This window comes from Oreochromis niloticus, linkage group LG3 (genome assembly GCF_001858045.2).
Source record: "Oreochromis niloticus isolate F11D_XX linkage group LG3, O_niloticus_UMD_NMBU, whole genome shotgun sequence".
NCBI lineage: Eukaryota > Metazoa > Chordata > Actinopteri > Cichliformes > Cichlidae > Oreochromis > Oreochromis niloticus.
Genome location: NC_031967.2, coordinates 11179450 through 11192941, shown reverse-complemented (window position 1 = coordinate 11192941; position 13492 = coordinate 11179450). Strand labels below are relative to the sequence as shown.

At 41.2% G+C, this 13492-nt stretch overlaps 1 protein-coding gene across 2 annotated transcripts in view; it reads right to left on the bottom strand.

Moving 5' to 3' along the window:
* dennd4c (DENN/MADD domain containing 4C) overlaps window positions 1-13492 on the bottom strand; it is a 40307-nt gene that overhangs the window by 24508 nt on the left and 2307 nt on the right. For both annotated transcript variants that reach the window (XM_003452383.4, XM_005468100.3), the window contains exon 2: window positions 1456-1766. In XM_003452383.4, the coding sequence (XP_003452431.1) occupies window positions 1456-1754 (299 nt within the window). In that variant the 5' untranslated portion in view covers window positions 1755-1766. The remainder of the gene's footprint in view (window positions 1-1455; window positions 1767-13492) is intronic.

The window sequence follows — 13492 nt, the reverse complement described above, 5'->3', positions numbered from 1 at the left end:
CTCAACTGATGATGACAAAGTACAAAGCAGCTTTGCAAGTTTACTTCTATTTTTTTTCCTATTTGCATGCTGAGGGGGATTGCACAATCTCATGGAGGAAATATGACTTTGCATACAATCTTCTGTGTGTGCAGGGAGTCACGGCTATAAAGCGATACCTAGGAGGAGGAAATCACATTAGTAGCATGTGAAATAAACCAGATTCATTACAGAATGAGAATAAAGTCTGAGGCAGCAGATCGACGTTTTTTTTATTTAATCCAGTCTTGATTTTGCAGACAGGAGGGGAATCTTCCAGAGAGGGAGCAGGAGAATGCTGGCAGTTGTAACTGCAAATTCCAGTTTGTTAGCAGGAGAAAAAAAAAAAAAAAAAAAAACAAAAAAAAACAGGCTTTAGACAAAGCTCAGGTGTGTGAAGAACGTGAATGCCTCGGGGTGTTGCGTCACTGTTCTGAAAGATGCATTACTGCATGAGATACTGCTCCTTCACTCAGGTAACAGGATAAAGTGCTGCTGCTGATGAGATGTAGATTAAAAGTTCGGCTTCCTGTGAGGCTAGTGAGGCTTAGGGCATACCTCGCTGCGTGAAGTGAAATATATTGGAGTTCCCTTTTAAAACATAATAGTAGGAAGCAGGGAAATTTCTATCGTCAGATACGAGCCAAGAGGCGTGGCGGAGAGGGGGGAACTCTGTCACAAAATAGGGGAGAGTGAATAAACAGCTAACTCGCCTACTTCCTGAATGTCTGCAGTAATGTTTTGTCAGGTACAAAAAACAAACTGACAAACCTAACAGGGCCAGGTTTTGATTGGCAGGGGGAAAAAAAACCCCCCAAAAAACAAAAAAAGGGGTTTTCGACAGTGACAATCATCAAATGATGCTGGTGAAAAGGTTTTTCATGTGAAATTCTGAATGAGGACGTGACAGCACCGGCACACTAACGATCCACTTAGCTGACTGATCAGATTTTTCACCACAGGGCTGCTTTCTGCATATGATCAACTGCCAGCATGCCAGCTAGCAATCTGCACAGCAATTACAGCAATTTGTTGCAGGTGTAATTGATCAGCTTGTTTCTCTTCCACACAAGCTCACTTCTTTCTCTAACCTGCCTTAATCATAATAACACAGCGAGAAATCAGAGCAGTAGGATGAGCCTAAAGATTCACGACAAAGTGGATGATATAAAATCTCGTTCCTCATTTTTATATACTTGGCTGGATGAACCATACATATTTCACCTGTCTGAATTTACAGCTTACAGGAGAACTTGTGTACTGATTACATCATTTTAAACACATGAAGCAGTTTTATTTTCCTCATGATATTCATCAGTCAAACCCAGTTTCTAAAACTGGTAAATAACCCCACTTATAATGGTCTCCTCCTGCTGCAGGCAAATGAGCGTTTGTGATTACAAACACCAGCATACTGTAAATAAATGGCTGACTCACCCGATGTCAATCAGTGGAGGTTTACCCCGTCCTCTCTTGTAGCAGAGGAAGAGCTCAGGGCTCTTGAGACTGCCATGATTAAGGTTGGCTGGCTGGCCGCTGTAGGTGCTCTCGATACAAGTGAAGCCTTCAGGCACCGTTTCCCCTGCTGACTTGTTAATGACGGCCAAGTCAGTGATGGGCGCTTTGGGCCCGGTGGATTTAGTCTCTGACAGGTCCTGCTCCAGGGGCGTGGACTTGTCGGTCAGCCCGGCCACCACAAAGTAGTCGGTCACGCGGTGACCCTTGTCCTCAATCATGGCTGGATGTACCTGAGAAGAAAGAACATTAAAAAAAATTTACATTTTTGATTTCATCCTCAAATACAGCAAAACTTCTTGTAGCCTTCTATTCTATACTGTATTTAAATGTTCTTGCAAAGCACAAATGACAGGGGTGTCAAACAAAATTAGCCTGCAAAAGACTCTAATCCAATCCAACTGGGTGGATCTGGAAAATGTGAAGGAGGGCATAAATTTTGGAGTTTTAACTACTGGTACAGACCTCCATTTATGTAATGAAGCAACAGATAAACAAGTAAATGACAGAAAATTTCCTGTTTTTTCACCATCTACTGTAGAAATATATGATTTATGATTTTAGGTTCAAAGTAAAAAGGGACATATCCTGTCAGCTTGCAAAAAAATTCTGTTTCACAATTACAGGACAGTCTGTGCAATGAGCTAACAGAGCATTTTCTGCTATTTCAGTTTTATACATACATTTGTTACAATTTATCCCAAAGAGGCATGCTAACATATTTATTTATTTTCCTAGAAAAAGTGAGATGTGTTGTTGAAACTGCACTTCGTTATCTTACATTAAAGACATGTCAGAGATCAAATCTGTAGTTAAACTTCTTTTCACTGACAGAAAGGCCAGATTGAAGATCAAAGTGGGCTGCATGTGGCACACAAGGTAAAATGACATCCTTAATGTAGGTCACGTACATCAAAGATCTGCAGGTCTGTAACTATAACTGCAGCAGAAAGTACATCTTAGCCAGAAGAACATTTGACTTTGAGACAGTAGGATGGGTTTCACATGCAGAATCTAAATACTGTGGTCAATGCAATGAAAGGATCCTTTAAGACTGTCGCACCCCACCGGAGTGCACACACACTAGGGAAACACAAGATTTAACGGGGGGACTGGATCTGCTGGCATTCCCAAACACCCTTGTCACTGTACATCACCGCACTGCTCCAAACAAGTCGGGTGAGTTAAAGCTCTGGTGGCTGCGACGAGCCAAGGCAGAGCGGCCGAGGCTGGAGGAATGCTCAGAAATGCCACTGAGAGTGTAAATCAAGCAGACATCCAAGTCTATAAAACTGCTGAAATATGGTCCCAAACTGGGCTGGCACTGGCATAATGCGCCTTTAGGCATCATGTATTGCATGTTTTCGAGGAGAACTTCTAATAGAGGTTTATGTTTTCCCAGTAAACCTTTGAGTCACAATGCCAAGTATAAAGTTCACTGTCAGGGACTTAGTAATCAGTTACAGACCAAGACGCAACACAGTCACACACTGCTGTATGGTAAAAAACGCAGAGAACACACAGGATGGTTCTGCGAATAAAACTAAAAGAGTTTCCTTGAAGCTCAATATCACCACAACTGCCAAGTTTATAACAGGTGGTCCCTCAGTAGATAGTGAGGTAAATATACATCTCAAATCTGCCACTTAAACAGTTAAGAAACAGAGCGAACAAGGAGAAAGTGACTTAGTTACTTTTTATAATTTCTCCCACAACGGTTTTCACAATCAAAACACTTATTGAAGATGCAGCTTGAAGCCATAATGAAGTAGCATGGGATTATGGGATGTCTTCACCACTGCCAGTGATGATCCATGTGAAGTAACTCAGTCATTTATTGCTATTTCATTCTAATAAGCGAGGCACAAGTGACGTTAGTTTGAGTAATTCCTGAAGCTCATATAAGCCAACGACCACCCATAAAACCACCACAGACAACATTATGAGTTAAAATCAATAGTGGGGCAGCCCGCCACTTTTCTCTTTACTAGCATGTTGATCATTGTCATAATGTTATACTATACATGCTGGCTTGTTAGCTGGTTCGAGTAAACGGGATGACATGCAATCGGCAGGAAACTGCAAATAAAACAGAGCGGTACATTAAATATAATTATGGATTTCTCCTGGTCTTTACATTTTTGGAAGCATAATGTAAGTAGGCAAGTGAAGAAATATATAAAACCGGTCATTTTGGGGTGTTTAAAAAGGGAAAAGGCTCCACATTATAGTCTTAAGGCAAGTACGTCTATGCCCTCTTCAAAGAGCTTTTAGGACCAACTCAGGAAGTTCAGTTTTTCCACTGGTGAGTCAGCATCTGCAGCAGGACAGAAAAAAAAGCCACTTTGTACAGCCACAGACAGCCCTGAACTTTATGACAGTCTTAATGCAGTTCTTTGTAGTCTTCTTGTTTCTATTTTTACCGGTCGACATGATAACGCACTGCAATAATTCCACGGTATTATCATGAAGCAACAATGCAGGCATTCTGAAAGTTGGGAGAGGTGAAAATCTAAAAGAATACACGTGAGGTTGCGTTTGTGTGCAGGAGGCTGCAGTTCAAGGTGTGGTAGATTGGCCTACCTGGGAGGAATTATTCAGCTACAGTGAGGCAAACACACCAAACACACTTTCCACACAGTTTCAAATCCTTCCTAGATTCTCAACCACTGACAGCATACATTCTGGGACAACCACGGTATAATCTGTGTCACAGACATTTCAAGTTATGTTTCATTATTGTCATACAGGACATGACTCATTAAAATGAAGAATTCATGCAGTGACACTATCTGGGCTCAAACTTGGCTTGCTGCCTATGAGAATGTGCCAAAATTGATTTGTTTTGAGAAGACTGCCAGCTCTACGGTCCAGGTAACTTTCAACAGTTAAAACTGGACATTTGCCCAGGATACGGCCTCCTTTTCATTACAATGCTGGGAAAACGCTCCAGTAAAAAGAGCCGAGCGCAATGCGTCAACACAGCCATTTAAGCAGCGAAACCAGTAAAGGTTAATGTCGTGTGTACGAGGAGGCGGAATGATTTCTACTTTTTCCGCCAACAGAAAACGCAATAAAAAAGTGCATTAATGAAGACAGGAGGTAAGAGGCAGAAGGGATCCGCGATCTATCGAGATCTACCTGACCGGGTTTACTCGCTTCAGTCAATAACATCTATTTATCTCTGTACTCATGGCTGTGTGTTTATTTGCTCTACGTTTAGTCATGTCCCTGATACTTGTTTATTTTTGTGTCTAGATATCACTACTATTATGTGACAACATCATTGCAGAGACAGAGTTAAGACTTATTGCTCTGAAAAGATTTACTGCACAGTATCCATGGCTACATCTCACTTGTCAAAACCCTGTTTAAAAGCAAAATGCTGTTTTCTCCATATTTGCACAGCAACAAACCACACTGTTAAATGTGCTCTCACCAAAGTGGCCAATAAATGTTCTCTGGTGGTTTAAACATTGACTGGATGGGTTTTCTGTGTTTGTGGGTAAATAAGTGCCTCTTTACAGCCAAAACACTTGACGTGGAAAATGGTCCAGGGAGTCTGTTACAAATGAGCAGCTGCCTGTATTATACCTGTTCATAACACCTGCATTTTCTTTGTGGACTTCATATTTCGATTCAAATGTTTAGTCCACAAACATGAACTGACCATTAGTTTCTAAGCCAGTAACTGAAATTTGACATTTATTTTAATTTACATTTACAATATGCTAAACCCATAAACTGTATGTAGAAGATGGCTATAGCCACAGTTGCACATATTAGTTTATAAAATAGGTCTTAGGACTTTGGAGTCTGATATTGTGGAGCCAGAAAACAAATGAGTTTCAATTTATCAGCTAACGCTAACTTACTTCCATATAGAACCTAAATAAATAGTGAAAACATTTTGAAAACAATATTAATACTATTAATGACTAGTAACCATCCAGTTAATTTCAATTCAGTTTTATTTATATAGGGTCAAATCACAACAAAAGCTGCCTCAAGGCAACTTATATTGTAAAGACCCTACAATAATACAAAGAAAAAAGAGAAACCCCCAACTAGAGCAAGCGCTTTGGCGACAGTGGGAAAGAAAAACTCCCTTTTAACAGGAAGAAACCTCCAGCAGAATTACGCTCAGGAGGAAGAGCCATCTGCCACAAGCAGTTGGGGGTGAGAGGAGGAAGACAGGACAAAGACTTGCAAAAACATACGTTGTTTGGTGGTCTGCTAGAATATTTTAACCACACTGAAAGAAATATTTGTTTAAATAATTAATTAAAAAAATATTTTTAAAGGCACTCATACTAAAAACAAAGTCAAGGTAGTAGTGGTGGTAGTGATAATGGTGGTAGTGATGGTGGTGGAAGTGGTGGAGGGGGCAAAGGCAGTAATTGTGAGGTGCAGACAGTACAGTGCCAATGTTTCCTACTATCATTAAGCAAAAAGGCGTAAAAATACATCAAAATGAAAGTATAAAAATTATTCACCTAATTTAAGCTCACCCTACTTTCTCCCAAAATTTCTCTCTGTCACCAGATGTTATGGTGGCTTTATAGTACCACATTTGTGTCTGTTTCCATGGGTATATGCTACACAAACCACAACAGACCACAGCTTAATGTGGAAGATACTCGTGTGCAGGTCAAACGCTGATTGGCTGAAACAATAAAGGAAGTGACTGTGGAGTTAACAAACTGCAGAAGCGTGAAAAAACATCAAAGACAGCATGAAAAGCACAGACATGAAGAACAGTCAGTGTCATTTCAGCTCTTTGTGTCTTATAACTTGGCTCTTTTCTCTGGCTGATTGATAGACCAACAACGGCTCCCTGGTGACAGCAGACAAATATGAAACCTTGAAAAACCATAAAACCATGAAAAAGCCATTACACTTAATTTATGGCGCTGCAAGTGCGTATTTGCCTACGAAGAGAGGGTTTCAACCAATGGAAACGTGCTGCCTCCAAATCCCAACTGCACATTGCTCGAGTGTGTCGGTCGTATGCTGATTGGTTGACAAGTTGACCGGAAAAACTGAGTTCACGGCACGAAAAGTACAGACAGCAGCTCCACGGACACTTTTTGTTGTTTTCAATACTCAGTTTCACTTCAGCTCTTTTTATGTTAGAACTTGGCTCAAATAAGAGTACATGTCAATTCTCCCAGAGGAGTCAAGCTAGGCTAAACACTTAGTTGAGCTATGGTGACGTAGCAGCAAGAGGGACACATGCATACACATTTAATTCCCATTAAAGGGGCTATACCAGCAAGAGAGCAACAAAGAGTGGCAGTGGCCAAAAGAGTGAGCGGTGAAACTGAAATAAAAGCAAAGTTCAAAGCTCCCAGTTTAGACACAGTGTAAGGCCTCGTGTACTCATGCTAAAGGGAACTGCAGTTACTTTGAGCAACACCTTTTATGTTATAGTCATTTGAGCCATAAGATAAAAATATTGATTACAGCTGGACAATACAAGGAGGGAGTTGGGTAGGTTTGACTACCTGAATATATCCCTAATGAGATACAGTGAGGCAAATGAAATGTAATATTCATTGACTGCCTTCATTGTTACAGTAGTTCCGGCTGTGGATCAATCAGGTAACAGCAACTACTCAACAGTGCCTCATTTTCTTGTATTTGTAAGAAAGTGATCAGCAGGAAAGCCGACTCTTGACTTGTAAGAGTCGGCTTTGCTGGATAGCATGCACAGTTTAACCTCTTCATGCCATCTCCTGTAAAACAGTCATGCTGGCATGAAAAATATCAAGGCTGTGAGTCATACAGCTTCCTAAGATAATTGGCATAGATTACCACTTAGGGATTTTGCTTCCCTGTGAATGTTCACTAAACCAGTGAAGCACATACTTCACAAAAAATGCTAAAATACAACATCGAGGCTGGCGTGCCATTCATAAGACTTGGTATGACATTTTGCTTTCATGCAATTAGCCCCCTTTTTTCAAAGAACAATACATTCAGTACTGAATTAAACAAATGCTGCAGCGAGAGCACTGACAGGGACTAGAAAGGGAGAGCATGTTTCGACCAAACTGGCTTCTCTTCATTGGCTCCCTGGTAAATCCAACATCCTTAATCAGGAATAATCAGGCCTCATCTTATCTTAAAGAACTCATAGTAACATATCACCCCAGGTTGCACCCCTCTACTCTGGAACCAGCACCCAGTTTGGATCCAGGAGGCAGACACCCTCACTACTTTCAAGATTAGGCTTAAAACTTTCCTTTTTGATAAAGCATAAAGTTGGGACTGAATCAGGTGACCCTGAACCCTCCCTTAGTTACGCTGCAATAAGCCTACGCTGTGTGAGGCTTCCCATGATGCACTTAGTGTTTCTTCTTCACTCGCTATGTGTTTACACACCACTCTGCATTTAATCATTAGTTATCATTATCATTAATCTCTGGCTCTCTTCCACTGTGTGTTTTTTGTCCGCCCTTCCCTAAACCTGGTTCTGCTAGAGAGTTCTTCCTTTTAAACGGAGGTTTATCCTTCCTACTGTCACCAAGTGGATGCTCAGGTCATATTTGTATTATTGTAGGCTCTTTAGCTTACAATATAAAGCACCTTGAGGCACCTGCTGCCGTGATTTGGCACTATGTAAATAAAACTGAACTGCGGTTATCATATTACCTAGGTTTCGCTGATGTGCTGCATTAATATTATTTCTAATGGGTTAATGGAAGTTAATGCAGGTTAACATAAATACTTGTTGTCATTTTGGGCTATGATCAATGACATCCACCACAGAGACGCCACCGCATATCATTTCCTGTTTTCAGAAAATGGGTCATTGAAGGAACACATTATTTGCTGTTACCAGGTTGCTATTAGAACTAGGATTAATCTGTGATAGTTTATACTACATTGATTGTGTACAATAGAGAGGGTAGGTTAGCAACTGAATAGCTCATACAGCTACTGGTATCTGTCACTGTGGAGTACAATCAGGTCACATCCACCAACGGCACTGACATTGCTTATCTTCTTTTCTTGCAGGGCCAAACATCCCCTGATGTCATCAGGTGTGCCCACAGTGGCGGGCACACTACTTTCAAGCAAGAAGCACTAGAGAGTCCCACGTGCATTCACCACACACCCCACAACCATACAAACAGCTTATAATACATGCCGCTGCCATAGCAACCGAGGCCTAACAATACCAGGCTGCACGACCCTGAGCTGCGACTAGTGTTACTCTGGCTGAGGAAATTGATCTTTCAAGGGTACATTCAGCTTAGCTGCCATGCGCTCTGTAAAGGCAGACTCAGAGACTTCTGAAAAAAGCCTAGTTTTAGTTTTAGACATACATGAAGAAAAATAGCAGCAAAAGACGATTTTATTGCTACTTTTTATTGTCTGGCGAGCAAATAAAACTTGGTAGTGCTCACAAACGCCGGTGTTGACAAGAAATTAGAGCTAAAAGCTTTAAAGCATTCGTAAACAGAGGTGTAAGCTGCATCAGGGATTGTCTGCCCTTTTAATGGCAAGCAACATGAGAGAGATGGAAGGGAGAAAAAAATACCAGTTAATCTGAAGAAAATCTTACAGTGCTTATGGTTCAAGGGTCAAACTGGCAGACAAACTGGTCCATTAGATTTCCACTACACTGAAGTCTTGTGTTGTAATTTGAGACCATGCCTCTAAAAGGTAGTGCCCTGCCCCTCCCTTTCCATTTGAAAACCTGTTCCTCTGTTACTCGCGAGGCCTGATGATCGTGTGACACGCTCTTTGTCTGGTTTTCACTCAGAGAACCATGACAAAGACAAAAAACCTCCGCCCAAAAATGATCGATTTATAGTAGAACAATACTCTGAGAGTTAAAGAGCTAGATGTGCTGATTATCCCATCATATCCACCCAATATTAAAAAAAAAAAAAAAAAAAAAAAAAAAAGGAGGATGGAAATTATTTTGATGAAAAGACAATTTGCTCCTTTTCAGCATTCATAACCACCATTTTTTTTTAAAATCAATAACCCCTGAAAAAGCCAAATCAACAACATGACTGTACTCCTGGAGCACAGCTTCCTGTCTTAGTTGGATTTGCAGTGACAACAACTGCATTGTCATCCCTCAGTAGTGCTTGTTTGTAATATAATCAGAACTTTCAAGCAACTGTGATCAATAGGGAGGGGACAGGGAGGGCACCTATACAGATATTATGGGACCAGACAAGGTGCAGTGAATACCTTTTAAGCCATTCATTAAAATACTGGATTTTCCTGCACTGCAAAGGAGTGTGTGGGGCACACTGGTCTTAACTCACTTGCAAACGTGCCAAAGGGACATCAACAACCCCTGAGGGCAGAGGGAAATTCTCAAGTTGGTTAGAGAAATGCAGAGAAAGGGACAGAAAAAAAACAGAGATTTCTCTATTTAGGTGGAACCCCTTACTCTATCCCCTCATGGTCTGCCCCACGATGATCTCATCCCTTTTACACAAAAGAGCTTGGAGGCTCGTTCCCCAGAGGGGGGAACCAAAGAGCCTGTCTGCGATTACGCGCATGCACAAGATTGTGTGTGTTTGTGCGCGATGCTGGACAACAGCGAGTGCTGTGTCTGTCTCGGTTACTTCAGCAGGAACCCTGCCATGCACATCCACTCACAGCTTGCCTGAAACAGCTGCTGAGCCACGCTGTGTCACACTCTGCAGCACCAGAGCCTGCTTCAAGTGGCACTCTGTAGTTCTGGGCTTTGGATGATCTGAAGAGCAAAGTGGCCCTCTCTGCCACCTGTCATCACAGTGTGCTGTCAGTGGCTGAGGCCAGACTGAGTACAAGGTGCCAGTGAGGTGATGAAACCACCACTTTACAAGGAGACAACCACAGGAGGGGGGGGAAAAAAAAAGTGGAATGCTGCTTTTAGGGCAGATAAACCAAAGCCGGTAGAGCTGATGTATGATTGCATTCATACAGCGTGAGCTGGAGTATGCACGCACATACATAGTTGGCTGTTAAAGTGCGGTCTAGAAATACCTCACTCTGCTCATTAATCTCAACAGCATGCTGTGATGAACCTAAAGGCCAGACTTAACAGAAGTGATCCACATCAGCTTTCAAGTAATTACGACAGTAAGGAAAGTCTTTCAGAAATGTTCCGACAAAAGTATCTTCATGTGCACTTGCAAGAAATGCCTCTTACCATTCAATATTTGCTGTTCAGCGTGTGTGTGACAGAGGTGGAGTCTGTGTGATAGCTCGGCATTATCAGATCCATATGCTAACAACACCTCCCTCTCTCTGTAGTGCCTGAATAAAGCCGAAGACCTGCTGTGAACTCTTGTTTCTGGGCCGTGTTTGTTTAACCCTGGCAGCTGCTTTTTTACACATAAATGTCTACATAAAGTTCAATTTCATTTAAGCACAGACGCCAGTTGTCAACAAGCTTCTCAGAATAGGCATCTGGTTGGCAAATCACACTGATGACAGACAGAACGGATGACGCTGCTTCAGGCTATTTGAATTTGAGATTTTGGGCATCAGCTCTAATTTAAGTTACTATAAAAACCCCCACCAAATTTCACAGTTTGAAAGGTTTAAGCAAGGTGTGTCTCCCACTTGTAACAGATACATATTTATATATATATTTTTTTTTTAAATGAACTGAATCCCTGCTGTTTCAGCACTATGACAAACACCCATATTGTCTGTTCCATCCTAGTATGTTAACTCTAAATCTTGAACTCTAAACAGTCCAACACTTTCAGAGATAGCATCAGAGCTAACGCTAAAGGCAGTCAGGAGTGACGTGGAATGAATTCTAATGAGCGGAGCAGAAAATTTTCCACTTTTCTTCCTGGATCACCGTGGGTCTCTAATTACACCGTGTGAAGCAGGTGGGGTTGTTTTTTTCTCTTTTAAGAAAGCGAGGCACTTTACTGAAACCTGTCAAAAGCAGCATTTAGACCACACATTCCCTCAAAAATATGACTTTTTACAGTTAAAATCCGCTTGGGTAGATGCAAGGAGCGAAGGCAGGCTTAGCAGAAACGTCACAAGACTGCCTCCCTCCTGAAGCGTGACAAGCCGGTGGACACAGAGCATTCTTTCCACTGTAAGGAGACGGGAGAGAGAAGGCAAACTCACTGCTCTTACTAACTAGCTGGGCCTACACCGACTCAGAGGCAGAGCTACTGAAAGAAAACAACTGAAATGCTGGCACACCACAGCAGAGTACAAGGGTCAGAGGAGGGAAGTAGGTTACCTGAGAGGGAAGAGGAGCGGATTACATGTGCCTTCCTGCTGCTCTTTGGCTACAAACAACTATGTTGAGTTTGGTTTATCTTAAGAGGTGCAAACAGGCGGCTTAACAAAACGCACAGTGCTTCTTCAGGTACACATGGGCTCCAACGAAACAAGAAACCATGATCTGTCCGCTAATTGTGTAGAAACACCATGAGAAAAGAAAAAAAAAAAAGTGTGACTGTAAATGAAATGGTAAGCCTGCAAAAGCATCCTTGATTCAGATATTACAGCATTGCTGACACTGACCTCTGAGCTCTTCATGGAGGAAAACTTTCTTTACACAAGCACAAATATTACACAGTGAATGGTTTATACAAACACTGAAACTTGACTTTGAAAGATTTTAAATAGTTGAAAGGCTGAACACATGTGCTTAACACTGAATACTGAAAGAAAACAGAAAAAAAATGCCATTAAAGACACGTACAAGAGTTTCTCTGCAACCTCCGAATGAGCTGAAGATACAGACAACTAAAGCTTGACTGATATTAGGTATTTGGCGATATATCAGTATCAGCGTTTGTAATGGCCGATACATGAAAATTTAAAGAGTACAGAAGATATGAGAGAAACACCCTTTAATCAGGTTATGAGTGTTGACGTTATGTAGTTTGTCCACCAGGGACTCACCAACACAACAACTAGCTAATCCAATCTGAGTTGGACAGATAGTTAACTGATAATCCATGAGTTGTTTCGACAGTAAAACAAGACACTTCATAATCAGCACTGTCACATTATCTTAGTAAGGACTCAATAATGACACGCAACAACTGTTAATGAAATCTGTTTATGTTCTGTGCGTCTGGCAGAAAATGAAATATCGGCCGATGTATCCGATTTTTAAATTTTTAAGCATTGGCGTTGTTCTTAAAAATTCTGTATTGATTAGGATCTAGAGACACCTGGTGAAAGAGGCAGAGAAGCAGGGCTGAGAAAGACAGCAGACACAGGTGAGACAGAGTAATCCATGTCTCGGAAAATTTCAGTTTCAGCCAGCCAAAACCCACAAAACCGTACACACCAACGGCAAACAGCGAAAGAAGCTAGATGGTCGGGCTCGCAGGAACAATGTTAGCTGAACCAAAGGATGATCCGGGTTTATTCTTTCTTGCCTCTTTATTTGCATGGATCGTTTCGTCTCACAGAAGGGGTGGGAAAGAAAACATTGATACAGCACGGTATCGCAATATTTTGCATTGCAATATTGTATCAACACAGGGACACCAAAAATAGGCATTTTATTGATACTTGAAAATAAATATATAAATAGTAATCATACGAAAAAACTCTAGTAAGAAAACAGCTCATCTCTTGCACCGCCCTCATGAGATAACGTTAGCCATGTGCACTTACAATAAGCTGGCTAAACCGAAAACTGGACACACTTAACATAGTATATAACTGCCAGCTTGATCCCATTTGATTGCAGACTGATTCTGTCTTATGACAACATTTAGGGTAGGTTTTAGTGACAGTGTTGGTGTGCTTGACAATCTCATTTTGCAACAAAAAAGAACAACTTAAGTGAGATAACTTTATCTGCTTAGATAAAACAGATTGGAAAAACAACAACAACTTGGAGGACATAACTTACAGTTGAAAAAAAAGAAAAGGTGATAAATTGTATTATGTGTTTTTAGCTTATCACAAAATGTTAAAAATCAAACTATCATCGGATCATGAGTGA